At 35.2% G+C, this 16,074-nt stretch overlaps 1 protein-coding gene across 9 annotated transcripts in view; it reads left to right on the top strand.

The window, feature by feature from the left end:
• Nucleotides 1–16,074, top strand: part of VGLL3 (vestigial like family member 3) — an 89,451-nt gene that overhangs the window by 61,295 nt on the left and 12,082 nt on the right. For 6 of the 9 annotated variants that reach the window (XM_042954699.1, XM_042954700.1, XM_042954701.1 and 3 more), the window contains one exon: nucleotides 14,817–14,853. In XM_042954699.1, the coding sequence (XP_042810633.1) occupies nucleotides 14,817–14,853 (37 nt within the window). Of the gene's footprint in view, nucleotides 1–3,470; nucleotides 3,587–14,816; nucleotides 14,854–15,671; nucleotides 15,845–16,074 lie in introns of those variants that run through there. The other 3 variants (XR_006207007.1, XR_006207006.1, XM_042954697.1) reach the window with 3 other exon arrangements.

Raw genomic sequence — 16,074 nt, 5'->3', positions numbered from 1 at the left:
TTCTAACACTTAAAAAGAACATATGTTTCCATGTGATAGTCCAAGCTAAGAAGATAAGACAATTGAAAAGAATGCAAAGTGGGTCCCTCTAAAGTTGATTGGACCAGGTAGCCCAAAGGAGTGGCTTAGCTCAGAACTCAGCATCAATGCTGGGTGGCTACTAAGAAGTTGGGGGAAGAACTTGTATTCAGGTGAGACAGGTATGAAACTTCTTGAAATGCTGGTACCCAGGCCACCAAAATGGAGGTCATTTTCACATTCTGTTAGGAGGGAAATAAATTAATACCACTATTTTGAGAGCAATTTGGTGAAGGATATGACATTTTCATCAGGGGAAAGGTTTGATAATTTCAGGTGCATTTTTATTTTGCAGCCATTTAAAGAAATTAAGGAAATCTGGAATGTTGAAAATGACATAATGTTTAGAGACAATACTAGAGTATCATGTATGGTATAATCCAAGAGTCTGTAAAACTTTTCTATAGAAGGCCTGATACAAATATTCAATGCTTTGCAGGGTCATACTATGTCTGTTACTACTCAACTCTGTCTTGATAGTGTAGAAGCAGCCACAGACTTACTTAGATAAAGGAAGATGGCTGTGTCCCAATAAAACTTCATTGATGGGCACTGAAATTTGAATTTTATGTGTCATGAAATGCTTTTCATGTATAATGAAATGCTATTCTTCTTTTTTTTTAATTCCCTTCTTTCTCCAAAATGTAAACGTATAAATCCCATTTTCCATTCTTAGCTCATGGGCTACATAGGTAACACACAGTGAGACTGATTTGGCCCATGGGCTATAGTTTGCTGACCTCTAGTATAGTTCCACGTGTATAGTTTTTATCCGTCTGCACCCACACATATGCATATGTGTACCTCCATTTCCTAAATAAAAATCATCTGGAAGTATATATCACAACTTTTAATGGTCATTGGTCCTGGTAATTAGTGTGTGGCCTGAGCTTTGAAGCCAGACTGCCTGGTTTTATAAGCAGAGCTCCATCACTTAATTAGCTACAGGACTTTATACAAAGTACTGAACCTCCTTGGTGCCTCAACTTACCTTTAAAAGTTGCTTCATTGGGCTGTTTTGAGGATTAAATGAATTAATGAACTAAAACGTTTACAAATGTGCTCTGATAATAGGTACTATATACATTTTAGCTATACAAGAGAAGGTGATCAGAGACTCACATTTTGTAGCTTTAAAAAAAATTATTGACGGGGTGCCTGGCTGGCTCAGCCAGTGGAGCGTGTGACTCTTGGTCTCAGGGTTGAGTTTGAGCCCCATTTGGGTGTAGAGACTACTTAAAAAGTAAAATCTTAAAAAAAAAAACATATTATTGAGCTGTATTTCACATATCATACACTTTACCATTTGAAAGTACAATTTAATGGTTTTAGTATGTTCATGATGTTGTGAAGCCATCCCCACTATCTAAATCCAGAACATTTCCATCACCTCAACAAAAAATATGTATATCTCAGGGATATAAAATATATCCCCAACATATATTCTTTCTTCCCCTTATGCCCGGGCAACCACTAATCTACTTTCTGCCTCCATGGATTTTTCTAGTTTGGACATTTCATATAAATGGAATCATGTGGTATGTGGCCTTTTGTGTCTGCCTTCTTTCACTTAACCTGTGTTTTCTAGATTCATTTGTGTAGCACAAATCAGAAGTTCATTTCCTTTTTAGGAGTAGATGTTATTCCATTGTATAGATATAGCACATTTGGTTTATTCTTCGCTCGTTGGTTTGTTTCTACTTTTTGAATAATATGACTCATGCTGCTACGAACACTCACATACCAGTTTTTGTGTGAACGGATAGTCTCAGTTCTCTTAGGTATGTACCGAGGGGTGAAATTATGGGGTTGAGAGAACTTCACTTTTTATTTTACATACTTCTGTATTTCTTGGTTTTATCTTATTGTGATACAACATGTTATTTGGTATGTACATATAAATAAAAGGATGTATCTCTATGCTCAGATGGATATATAACCATGCTCAGATTGTTTTATGATGATATTAAGTAAATTCTGTTCTAGTATTCACCTTCCAGTAGCCAGCGCCATACAATTCATTTCACTGAAGTGGTGTCATTCGCATTTCCTGTTATTGCCAATAATTGACTTAATGTAAAATATACAATGTAAGACATTCCAGCCAATTTGAATTAATTTTTCAAGTAAAGTTTTGCTCATGAGGCCTTTTTACTGAAATACAAAGTTGACTCTATTTATACGTTCCACTTCATCCACTAGATTTAAATTTACCAAAAGGAGCAAGTGTCATGTTTGTGGTATGACTTCTTCTCTATAAACACAAGCTGCTCATGGCTTGAGATTGTTTTCATCTGCAGATCCACAGATTTATTTTTCTTAGGATCCCTCATGTTATTTTAGCTACAATTTTGTTACAAATTTATTTTTTTACTTTGAGGAATGCCATAATAACTCAATATAAAATATACATAAACAGCGTTTTGCTAAAATACATTTAAGTAGCCTAACAAAATAAAACAACAATTCTGTGCTGTAACACAGATTTGGGAAATCCGGCTTTAAAAGGGAATTAATATGTGTTGATGTGTCTTCTGGCTTCTTAAAAAATGTGTCATGTAAAGCATTAGCCATACATTTGTGCAAGTAATAGATGTGATGAGGAGATCATGATACGATTCTGCCCCAAACTATGATTATAGCCAGATACTTAACAGTGTCTGGTTTATCTCTCACTAATGAGCATATCTTCAGATATCAAGTGAAATCAAGATTATGTATTATAGGATGGGACATTGGCTCTTGCAAGACAGAAAAACAAACTACAAAGGCTACTAATTCTAAAAACAAGTTTCTGGTTACAGGCTGTGATATTTTCCATAAGCACAAGAAGCTATATTCCTAGTATTCTCTCAGATGTTAGAGAAACTGAATTATTTCTGAAAATACTTTAATAATAATGGCTTTGATAAACCTGTAAGGAAAGTGACTCTGTCAAGGACTCTGGAAAAAATTCTTTGAGAACTTAAATTTTGATAACAGATAGGGAGCAATGGGAAAGTTAGGAATATACAAATGTCCTTTTTATCTATTTTTTTTCTTTCCATGGACACTTGGTGTCTGATAATATTATAAAAGAATCAGCATATTCTTTTATTTTTTTCATTGTATAAGTTCTGTGTACTACAGTTTTTTTAAAAATTAGGTTTAATTTGAATCTTCTAATCTGAATATTTTGTGAAAGGACCTCATTCACAAATGGCAAAAATTATATCTTAAAGCAATTTAAGTTATTACTGCTCAAGATTGTTATACAGTGATCCCTTTGAAATAGACTAGTCAAATGACTGGTTGTTAAGACAATGATGGTCAGTCTTGTTCAATACTGTGTGGATGCTTTACATTGAAATCCGTTAGTAGAAGCCTACATATCTTTGTTTTATCAAATACAGGAAATAAAAGGCAAGATGAAAAGTAGCTAGAGAACTAGAGCAGCAAATGGAGAGGCAGTTTATCTCCATGAAAGAGAGATGGACATCAAGTTACCACTTGCTTTGCCGTTCATCCTGTAAGTTTGCCACCTCTCTAGATCCCATCTCAAGACCTGTGCTTTCTTGTAAGTGGTCTGGTGCTGAGAAGCCTGGGCAAATAAGATTGTGATTGCATGAAAGTCCTCAAAATAACCATGGTAAACTATTTTAACATCCCCTTGTAAAATGTTGCCAAATTTTGAATTTCACTGGGGATATCAAAGGGTTAACATCATGGAGCTTTATATCCATTGCCCTTTTGGAAATTATTTATCTAAAAATAGACAATTAAAAAAAAAGACTATAGGAAACCGTAGTTACCAACTCTGTGCATTTGGATATTTACTTGATATCATAGTGCTCCAATTCCAGGCTTTACAGTAAGACAGAAATGTGGTAAGCTTGGGCAGAAATCAACAGGAAGCTTCAGTAATAATTGACAGGATAGTATGATTTATATAAAATATTAAATCACTAAAGTAATTTTTATTCTAGAGAAGAGGGGGCATCAAAGTAACATATATGGTGGTGCTCAACTAAAAACAATTTCCTTCTTTTCCTCTTCATGTCTTCTCATGGAGCATATATATGCTAAATTCTGAAAGCTATGGGGTTAATGATTCATTGCAGCCTTTCCTGATATTATTAGTAATTTTTTAAGCGATGAAGAAATTAGGAAATTTGCTTTAATGGCATTTTATTTTTTAAATATTTTTTTAATGTTTTATTTATTTTTGACAGAGAGAGAGGGAGAGAGACAGAGCATGAGTGGGGGAGGGGCAGAGAGAGAGGGAGACACAGAATCCAAAGCAGGCTCCAGACTCTGAGCTGTCAGCACAGAAACCAACGCAGGGCTCGTACTCGCAGACCGCGAGATCATGACCTGAGCTGAAGTCAGACGCTCAACAACTGAGCCACCCAGGCACCCCAACTTTAATGGTGTTTTAAAATAGAATAGGCACAGAACCTTACTTCTAATCATATGATTTCAGCAGGTAGACATATTAAATGGAATATTATATTGAAGCCAGCCCATAGGATTATGTGGTTTGTCATTGGCAATTGTGCTATTCAATAAAGATTTATAGATTTCTGGATACTTATCTTGAAGGCATTATCTCAATTAGGATAGTTAAGATGTCACAAAACAATAGTTGCAGATTAAAAAAAATATGTGGGGATGTTTTTTGAACTAATACTTTTCTCTGGACTTTTAAAAGTTTATTATGATTTGGTAATAATAAAGACTCTAGTACTTAACAACCAACTGCTTAACGCTTTCTGCAAACTTTTTTCTTTGGCATAAGTCATAATGCTATTTTCCACTGAGAGAAAAAAAAAAACCATCAAAGGTATGTTAAAATATTTACACACTCTTGAATGGTGTTAGTTGTATAGGGCACATGTCCAGAATGACAATTTCGTGACCAGAAGGGTAATGGAAACCATCTTTGAGATGCATGCAAAATGCCAGGAGATCCTAGCCAGAGAGTGAGATCTGCATGAAAAGTAACTGGATGGTGAATCAGAGGGAGAAATGCATTCCAGAACACTGCTGTCAGTTTCAAGTATGCATGGCTGGATTCTGTAGAGCCTTAATGAATTTCCCCTGCTCTCCCAGAGCCATGTAGATCTTGCCCATGCTGTCTTCTGGGCCTTCATCCATAGAATGGTTCCATAATGTCACAATGCCCGAAGCATGGGGATTTTGTCTCATGGATCTTCCTCCTACTTTATAGAACAAGTGCAGGAGCCTTCTGAGAAGATTCCAAATGTTTCAGGATCATTTACATAATAATACAAATAATGGTGTGTGTGTGTGTGTGTGTGTGTGTGTGTGTGTGTGTGTGAGTGAAAGAGTCAAGGGTAGATGAGAGATATTGATCTTATTAATAATTTACTTGCACCCCTAATCACTTAGGGGATCATAACAATAATGGTCAGTACAAAGAATGAGAACTTTAATCTTCACAGAGATGTAGAGATGTGTATGAGAAAAGCAGAGGACCAAAAAAGAAATTCCAAGACACATGTCACCACTTAGCTGTATTATGTTGAACAAGTTTCATAATCTGTATGTTCCTCCTCTCCCTTAGATTGAAAATGGAGATAATACTTCCTACTGTGCTGTCCCTGGGAGATTCCAATGAACTATTGCACATGGTTGTGTTTTCTAGTTGGTACACTTGAGGGAGAACTAAAGCTCTCATTATTCTTATTAAATACATACGTGCATGTAAAACAGAAAAAGGAAATCACACTGGAGATGTGAGACATCATGAATAATTGAGATGCAAGCCTTGAATGCCTCTGTCACTTCCTGACTTTATCTGCCTTAATTTGTTTCTGTTCTTGAAGAATAGCTGTGGTATTTGCTGGAGCTAAATTTCCTAATACTGTTGTTCGCTGCTATTTGCCATATGATGAAAACTGGGTGCTTTTGTATTGGTTGGGCAGATAATTGGAGAGATGTGATAAAGAATCAAGAAGAGGGGCACCTGGGTGGCTCAGTCGGTTAAGTGTCCGACTTCAGCTCAGGTCCTGATCTCACAGTTTGTGAGTTCGAGCCCCACATCAGGCTCTGTGCTAATGGCTCAGAGCCTGGAGCCTGCTTCAGAATCTGTGTCTCCTTCTCTCTCTGGCCCTCCCCCAACTTGTGCTCTGTCTCTCTCTGTCTCTCAAAAATAAATAAATGTAAAAAATAAAAATAAATTTAAAAAAAGAATCAAGAAGAAAGAATTTGAAAGAGTATCAGGATGTGCATCTCCAAGACAGTTTTAAACATAGTTTTTTTTTTTCTTTTTTCTGTTTAAAACACTCTGCCATGTAGGATGAGAGGACACCAAAAAATAGATCCTATCCCCTTGGGTTTAAGTACTGTTGAGATATTTATCCTCATCACTCATATAGATGAAAAGGAAATTTTATGTGTAGAATGAGACAGACCAAGTATAATTAGACTCACCAAAACTCCATTAATACATGCTAATCTTTAAAACCTGTGTGCTAAAAATTGATTCATTTTCCATTCCAGTGTTAATTTTGTCAGCAAGTTTCTATGTATTGCTGTATAAATTGGGTAGCATCTCTTGCTTTCTGAAATATTTTCCTAAAAACTGAAAGCAAAATTAGGCAATGACATCATTTTTTGACTGTTGTCTTAAAGGAGCCTTCATCAACTAGCTATGATTAGGAGTTGGATACTTTTTCAATCTACACCATATCTTCCCAAGGGAAACTTAGGTGCTCATCTGACAGGGGAGCTATAGAGGTTGAAAAAACTCCCAGGATAATCTAGTGTGACTCTAAATGGAGAAGATGGAGAATCACTCAAAGCATTAAAAGTCCTGTTTCAGGGTCAGTGTATTTGTATTGTGAGTTATCTTTTCACTAATGCTTTACTGTTTCTCATATCACATATAGGGGTACATATAAAAGAAACAGCTCGAATGAAGAAATCTGTTTCAGAACTTGTTCTCAGAGTTTCACATCAGTTTTCAAATAGGCTGCAAAGACTGTATACAAAAATTCTATATGGCCTATGGAATTTACAGATTCTTTTTATTCCCTTCCAGGCTGTCTAACTCTTTTCTTATTGTTCTATTTATCAACAGTATAAGGTTTCACAAACATTTGTCTGTAGCCAACATGTTGTGAATTCCTTGGCAAAAATATGACCAAGGAAAGTCTTAGGAGAGACTACACTTAAGAGGCAAAATGTGCTATTTAGAAATAGCCTGATATATTACGTTATTTACCTTCATAATTTTTGTCAAGTATAAAGCATGTGTTACAATGCTTATTTTCATGTTTGCTTTGCATGAGCAATATCAGGCAGTGTTTATTATCTTCATAATCTTTGAAGGCCTATTTATGTTTGCTTGGATTGGACAGTCTTTTCTGGAAAATGTCAAAACAAGCTTGTGTTTATATCACATATAAGTGAGATGAAAAATTATTGATGTCAATGTAGAATTGATTGATATGCAACATATCTTATTCTTACCAAATATTTTCCAATATGTTTTGCTTTAATGGAGAGATTGATTATGTAAATCAAATGGGCATAAAAATACATTGGTATTTCTGTAGTTCTCAAGTAATTTTTTAATTTTTGCAGTCTTTAAATAACTCCTAATCCTAGGTACAGGGTTTTTTGTGTTGGTGTTGTGTCCCTAATTATGTTTTTATGGGTAAGCAATGGATCCAGATTAGCTCTTCCTCTGGTTGGATTATCTATTTTCTGGATCATAAAGCTGTCACTGCATAACCTAGAAACCTCTTTAAAGATGCATGTTTGGCTGCATTTGTTATCCAACAGATGTCTGGATAGTTAGAATCTCTAGAGTATTATAACTTGTGGTTTCAGTTACAATAAGTGATCCAAGCATTTTTTGGTCTTGCTCCTCTCTAGTTCTGGGAGAAAATCTGTAGAAGAAATTACAAAGGGTATTCCATTTCACTATTCCCCACTCTGCTTTTCCTTTATTCTTTGTCTCTTGTCTTCAAAGTGTGTGTGTGTGTGTGTGTGTGTGTGTGTGTGTGTGTGTGTGTGTGTTTTAATATCTGCTTTTGGAATTGGTGAGCTGTGTCTATTACATATTGCATCTCCTAGTTGGTTTCTCGCCTAAGTTTCTCTCACCTGGTTTCTCTCACCTAAGAGGTTACCAAATTCATATTCAAATTTGGCACATAGTAAATTGCCACTGTGATTGAAAACTACCTAATTCTGTAATTTATATTTTATATCTGTCCACAAGGTCAATTTTAAAATGACTGGTTCAGACACGAAAGACCATATCCTGATGGTTTCAGTACTTGCCAAGTTTCCTTCCAGCTGGACATTTTAACCTACACAAGTCTGAGGAAGTGGATGTCACTAAAGGCAAAGGCTGGAGATTCTGTGCACAAAAGAGTTGGTGGTTTTTGGAGGGAGGGAGGTTCTGAGAGGGCAGCCAGGCTAGCGGGGCTTGCAGTCTGGGTCTGGGAAAACAGGGTGGTGGAAAACACCTGGGCACTGAACTGCTTGTCAACCTGCAATGATTGCCTCCGGTGTGCAGGTGCTGTGTTTCTTACAAAAACGCAGTAAATTATGGTCTGCGAGGTTCCGTGGGTTTTATGTTTCTACTCCTCTTTTGAATCTGAACTTAAAGATATTTTGGCAAGTTTAGACAGTTTTCACCTCATTGTTTCTGACAGTACTACTACATGGAAATTTTTAAGTCAGTTCTAAATGTGTCTTGAAAAAACATCTTTAAGCACAGAAAAACATCCCTCTGCTAATAAATTATTTCACTACCATAGTTAAGTATCTTTTACCATTGTTTTCGTGTGCAAGGGTTGTAGTAATAAGAAGATAATTGTAATTCACGTGTCATAATGAATTTAATCTTTGGTCTGGTTCAAGAATACATTTTGCTTGTGATGACTTTAAGAAGAATTATTGTCCAACATTGAAGTACTAACTATGAAGATATTTAGTGCTCATCAAACTGGCAAAAATATTTGTAAAATATGAGAAAAATAATTCTTATATACATAAAATACAAAAAGCATTTAGAAATAAATACACTGCTTTCTTAAATGCATAGAAAGTTGGCTAAAGACAAAACACAGAGAAAAGAATGCTATATTTGCATAATGTTTACCTTCACTAATATGAAAAGAAATGCAAATTAAATAGATACTTTTAATCTGTAATAATGATAATTAGTAGTAAAAAATAATGTGAATATTGGTACAAACTTGCTGAAATATTTAGCACCCACAGTGAAATATGTAAGTGTATATATATATGCTTAGGTTCAACAAATTATCTACACATATTTTTAGGAATTTATCTTATCTACCAAATGATCATGTAACAAGTATATTTGTACACATGTCTGTGTATCCAAATGTTGTACATCTATAGAGAATTGGGTAATTTATATTACAGGGTAGAATGAATATTATAAATCCCTCCAGAGGGGTTAATCTACATATACTGACATGGAATGGTTTTCCAAGATAATATTGCTAGTGAAATAAGCATGTTTTAGCACAGTATAAATAGTGATGTGAGTATGTATATACATCCAAAGTGTACTTGGTGAATTTTTTTGGTTACAAGGGATATTATGTAGAACTTACACTTTCTAAATATTCTGCAACTTAGCATTAAACAAGAAATCTGTGATGTTTTGAAATTTGAAAAGAGGAGGTTTTTGAAAAGAAAGAAGGGAGGTTTTTATGTGGTTAAACATGATCTAAATATTTACCTGAAATGAAATTACAGTTCCTGAGTTGGATGGCTCCAACTCTTATTTTTCCCCCCACTTTGTGTTTCCTCTACTTTGTGTTTCCCGTACTTAGTGTTGAGGTGCTATCTCCACGTAGATCTTACTTAGAAATTCTTAACTAGCATTTAAAATGATTGCCCTGGGGCTCAGACAAACAAATGCAGTTGTATGATCATTACCAGTGATAATGTTATAAAGTAGGAGAAGATAGTAGGACTGTCTCTCGCATCGGTTTGTGATCATTTGTCACTGTGTCAGTGTTACATGTCAAGTTGTTGGTAAAGGTTGGATATTTTGGTACAGTATCCAACACAAGATATATTTATATTTGTATTTATAATAAATATGACATATTTATTAAAGCAGGGATAAAGCAGGGGATTCATTTTTTTTTTAATGTAGGAATAAGATACCAGCTTCTTTTAGTCTAATGGCAAGAATTCTGATCCAAAAGAGTATCTAGACTCTTAGTACCTGTGAAATGAAAAGTTTATTTTTATGCATCTAAGCATTTCTTGACTTTCAGGTCATAAAACATTCTACTCACACTTCCAGGTTTTACATTCCTATTTTTCGTCTTCTCTTTTTATCAGGATCATGTTCCCCAGTATATGGTTACCACATTACATCTTATCTATAGCAATAAAATTAATTGGAAGCATGTTCAACTTACTTAAGAGCTATAGTAAATGGTGTTGGCAAGTGATTGTGCTTTCTTAGAAGTAGGACATGCTTTCATAGTGGATATGACTCTGACAATCAAACATTCCCTAAAACTCAGGTGTGCTGGAGTGTAGCTTTTCAGTAACTTAATTGATTATTCATTTCTACCCAATAGCAGAAAACCTAACCTAATTAATTCTGAGTATTCTTAGTCTAATGATATCTCTGCTGCTCTCAGTTTATTGCAATGTCCAATTTAGAGTTGACACCTCCTCTCAGATTCTTTCCTCACCCTCTCCCTGAGTTTGCCTCTGTATTCCTAGAGTTAGTTGTTTCACAAAAACTGTCAATTAAGAGGTTGCTGATTGCTGCTTGGTTTTGTCATTTCCTTCCTATCCTGGCCTGTGTTTCCAAACATACTCCCTCCCCCTACTCTGTTTCTCAGGGCATTCTCTGTACAGTCCCCCCCCTCCCCCCCCCCGCCCAACTAAGTAATGACCTATTTAAGTCCAGTTCATCTCCTAGTCATTGTGATTCTTCCAAAATTCTCAGTTGGGGTTGCTTGGGCCATGTCTTCTGCTGCGGGGTACCCATATCATAGCTATCGGATATACTGGGGTCACATGGAAACTTTAGGATCTTTTCACAAGACACCCAGGAGTTGAGGGAAACTAGAGAGGGGGGAGTCTCCAGGCTTTTGCCCTTAGACACACCTTGTTGCTATCTATACTTTCTTATTCCTGGAGTCTGTTGTAAGACGTGAGCCTCTGAAGCTGTTGCCTCCCAAAAACCTCAGCTAGAAAGTGAGAAAATGAGTTATGATGCCTTGTTATATAATCAAATACTTCAGATTTTAAAGGGAGATTCTATTACAATCTTTCTTCCTTGACCAAGACTTTTCTCCTGCTTCTAATTATTCTACACTTCTTTTCTGTGTTCATATTTCCTTTGCTGTCTTAAGTCTGGATTTTTTTTTTCCTTTTTTCCTTTTCTTTTGGTGGTCAGGTGTTAGTGGTGTTGGAACTGAATTGAGGAGTTGGATCTGTGGGCTTGCATTTCCATTCAGGCTTTTTTTCCTAACTGAATCCCAGATTCTCAAACTCTGAAACCAACAATCTAATGTATTTGTTCTCTGGTCCCATTTCTGAAAACCACCGAATGACCACCCTGTGTTTTCAGTGTTCACACTGGGGAAGGTTTCTTTTAGTTATGGGGGGGGGGGGAGAGGGGGAGGAGGTTATATATCAAAAAAACCATATCAGTTAATGTGGAATATCCTGTTACACAATTGAGGTAGTCTTCATCTGAAGTGTATAGTAAACTGTGTAATCAGTTACTGCATCTTAGGAAAAACATTGAAGATTTATAGTTTAAAAAGATTACTAACAGAGCTGTATTGTTAACTGCTATTGATTCTGTTAAATCAGAGTATTTTTAAACAGTGCAAAAAGAAATATAAAACTTTATTATTTTTTCCTCATATTGCTTTAAAGAAAGGATTTTGACTTGCAGAGTTGTGGTATAGGCTAGTGGCATAGTCTATGACAAATATAATCCATATGGGGAGAGACATATACATTGTGACTAAGAAAGACCTTAGACTCTTGACATCAGACCACCTTGTTTTAAATCCTAACTCTACCATTTAATAGTTTCATAATTTCTCCTAATCTCAATTTTCTCATTCATTAAATAAATATTGTAGCATAGTTGAGAGCATTAAATGAGATATTTCATGTAAAGTACTTCACACAGTGCCTGTCATATTCAGCCCGAAGAAGATGTTCACTGACATTTTTATTATGTTTATTTTCCCCCCTACTAAAAATGTCACAGACTAAACAATAAAATTAAAACTGAGTTACTGGTATCAAGAAGAAAAACATGGGTGATTTCAGGCAGCCAGTGGGGAGATTTCAGGATGTGTTATGAACCAATATCCCATAGATTCGAGTTAGGAAAGTGAGAGGCAAAACAAGCCTGAATAGAAGCAAAATTACAGCAGAGTAGATTTCGTGTTCTGGTAAGAAGTTGGGGAAACCCCAAATGTATGTAGATCACATAAGGGTTCTGGAGACCACATAAGGATAATACGTTAATGATTTTGTCCCCTTTAACTCTTGTTGAGAAAACTAAATGTACTAGCTGACTCTTAAATATCCTGATCTATCTTCATCAATTGTCTAAGAAGAAAAATCATAGCACCACTTCTCTGTCTGTTGCAACTTATTAGTAGTAGGGTCTTTTGTTTGTGGTTGTTCACTTTCTTGTGTTTTACTTATGCTTATTGTTGAATGTTATGGATATTTTCAAAATACCTGGTAGTTAAAACAAAGGTCTGATTTAATGTACCATAACCAAGAAGAGGCTAAACCATAGGGACCACATCAGATATTTAATACATTTTAGGTCACAGATGAATTGACTTTTTTAAGGTTTGCATTAGAGTAATACAAAGACTTGGAAACAAAAGAATTGAAGAGATGAAGTTTTAATATGAGAAAATATCCTCTGTTATTCTGGTTGGAAAATGCAGAGCTATGTTAAGTAATGCAATACTTGTCCACAGAAAAAGACAAACATGATTTTGAAGGACTCATGTGTCTTTGCAAAGCAAACTAGGGATTGCCTTTGTTTAAGACAAAAAAAAGACACTGAAACCGCTTGATGATTCCAACACTATTCATGACTTGCCGTGCTGACATTCTATAGATTGATGGAGTCTTCAAGTGTGGAAATACTGAGTCATACAGAAGATGAGACGTTTCAATAATGAAAAAAATATTTATGCAGTCAGCAGATTGTCAGTTAAGGTGGTTTAGATTATAAGAGTCACCAAACAGAGACTGTGTCAGGTTGCAAATTATTCCGACCACAAGCTCATTTGAAAACAAGTAAAGCAAATTTAGAGTGAATTGGTATACTCCAAAGTCCTTTTCTTTCTTCCCCCTTTTTTTCCCGTCTTCTCTTTCTCCTCTTTTTTTTTTTTTTTTTGAAAGGAAAACTATTGACTCTCTATCTAAACATAATACTAGTCACATGAGAAAAAAAAAATTAAGATGGAACTAACCTTTTTTCAGCCAGTGTTGCTTTTTCCCCAGTATGCAAGTGCTGTAGAATTTAGATAGTGACTTGTGGTTCTGTGAGGTGCTTCTTTGACTTTTTCTGTTTGTTCTCCCTTTATGTAGTATTTTTTGTAGATTGTCTTAATGTCTGCCATCACTGACTGTTTTGTAATGGCACTCATTGTTTTGTGAAATTCTTTGACGAATTGGAGGGACAAGAAGTGAAATCACTGCAGCTATTTTAGTAACAATTATAATTTAGAACCATACTGGCTCATTTAACCATTCAATGTCTGACAACCAGCCCAGACTTAACACAATTTTAGATCAAGGATCAAGAAAAAATCCTGTGATCTGAGCACTCTCCCAGCGGCAGTGCTGTTGCATTTCCACCCGCTTAGTCCATAGCCTTCCTTTATGTTTTGGTATTTGGTTTTAAACAACTTAAGAGCAATCAGTTCCCTGTCTTATTCTTCCAAATGATTATGCCAAAAATAAAGGAAACTGAGGTAAGTGACTTCAAATGGGTATAAGCTGAAGGTGCTATGCTAATTGCCCATATCAGAAATTAGTCACCTGACTCCATTAGAACGAAATCAGTCACTTTTTCTGTTTCTTGTTTGATAGACTTCTTCCTACTCATTTTAGTTTTCAGTTGGAAGCTATACATGTTCGCTTATTTTCCTTTTGTTACTACTTTTAGAAACTTATCTGTAAATCATATTTTCTTGCTATGAACTATAGATTTTTATAAGCCATGTTAAATATTTTCTGGAGAAAAAAATAAGTAAACTTATAAAACAATATAGGTGTGTGCTATTAGCTGGGAGCCAACTATGTCTATTTTACTGGCAATATTAGATCCAGCTTTTAACCATGTCTAATTGCTCACCATATTTTGTAGCAATACAAAATATGTGGAGTACATTTCAAAATAGCACCAGAATTTATTTACTATTTTAGTTCAAAAGTATCATTATTATTCCTGAAAAGTATTAACTAAGATGCTACCTAAATTCCCCCAAAGATTAGTTACATTGTTTTTTCCAAATTTCAGCAACTTTTGACATTAGAAGTAAAAAGGTTTCATTTACATTATTTTATTTTATTGATTATTCATTTATACTCCAAGAAAATGAAAACCACAGTAAAGAATTGATACTGCACAAATAGCACTGCTCTGGTCTAGCAGATGAGGCCCAGTTTTGAGTGATTCCTGTTCTAATGCTTTTCGTTTTTCTCACTGTCACCTTTTCTAGGTCTGCAGCATCAAGACAAGAGCAAGGAATCACCCTGGTACTGAAACACAGTATTAGCAAGTCAGGTTGAAGTGTGAATCCATGGGCCCACTGGGAAAGAGGCTGCCAGGATTTCCCATTCTGCAGTGGGACACAATAGACATGGAAGAAGAAGAGGAAATGTCAGCCAGCTAACTTTGGTTTGGAGCCTTTTCTTGAGAAAGCAGAGTGGGTCCTAGACATTGAAGAAAAGCATTTTTATTTGTTTTTTTTTTTTTTTCCCCTCATCTGAGCCTTTGTCAACTGTGCAAATCTTTTTTTTTTTTTTTTTTGTCTTGCTTTTATCAATACATGATTTAATTTTTGTTTCATTCTGATTTTTTTTTCTTTTTCCTTTTTGAACCAACCATCTTGTCAGGAAAAGATGAACCAGACGTGAAAATGCTCATCCTTTCAGGAATACAATTTTGTAGCTCTATGTGTATCTATTTTTGTAGAATACAGAAAGTTTGATTTAGCATTGATGGGCTATTTTTGAGGGATGTATTTTTTTTAATATTGTAAAAATTGGTAAGTTCTGTTTAAAGAACTTGCTCTCAGAGAAGCACTGGCAAAAATGTTAAAAATGCTTGTCTTTAAAATGTCTGTGATATGCTCTGTGCTTTCTAGGTTACCTCAAGTGTTTGATAGTTCCTCCTTTTTACAAAAGTAGCAGCATAGCCAAGCCAAGATAGTATTGTTTTACATTAAATCTCGGCGAAGATTTAATTCCATGTTAGCTCACTTAGCTTTGAGTTATATGTATAGATTGGAAAGGAAGTTTTTTAATGACCATACTAAAGAAAGGATATTTCATTACTTCGATTTGTCCCAAAGAGTACTTGGAGTTTGACTAAGAAGAAAGTTTGCATCAACTTTCAGTCAGAGGGAGAGACTGCCTGGAGTATATAATTGTCTTTCTAGCCCATCCAACTTTGATAAATGGAACCGGTTTGTATCCAACCACTGGAAAAAAAAAATACATTAACCCATGCTACCTTTGACTGCCAGTGACTTAGTTTCCTTGTTTCTAATTATTCAATCATGGCAATTTTTAAGGTCATATTTTAAGTGGATGTTTTTGTTTGTTTGTTTTTGTTTTTATTTTCCGAGATATTTTGAATGGAAAATATTTGGGAGGGTACTAGACACAGCACAAGCCTTGAATTCAGTGGCTATTTCTGACGTTACTCATCATTATATATTGAAAAATAATATATTGTATATGTGATTTTAAACA

Source organism: Panthera leo, chromosome C2, assembly GCF_018350215.1.
Source record: "Panthera leo isolate Ple1 chromosome C2, P.leo_Ple1_pat1.1, whole genome shotgun sequence".
NCBI lineage: Eukaryota > Metazoa > Chordata > Mammalia > Carnivora > Felidae > Panthera > Panthera leo.
The sequence above is the reverse complement of the archived record's forward strand: the minus strand, read 5'-3'. Positions and strand labels throughout refer to the sequence as shown.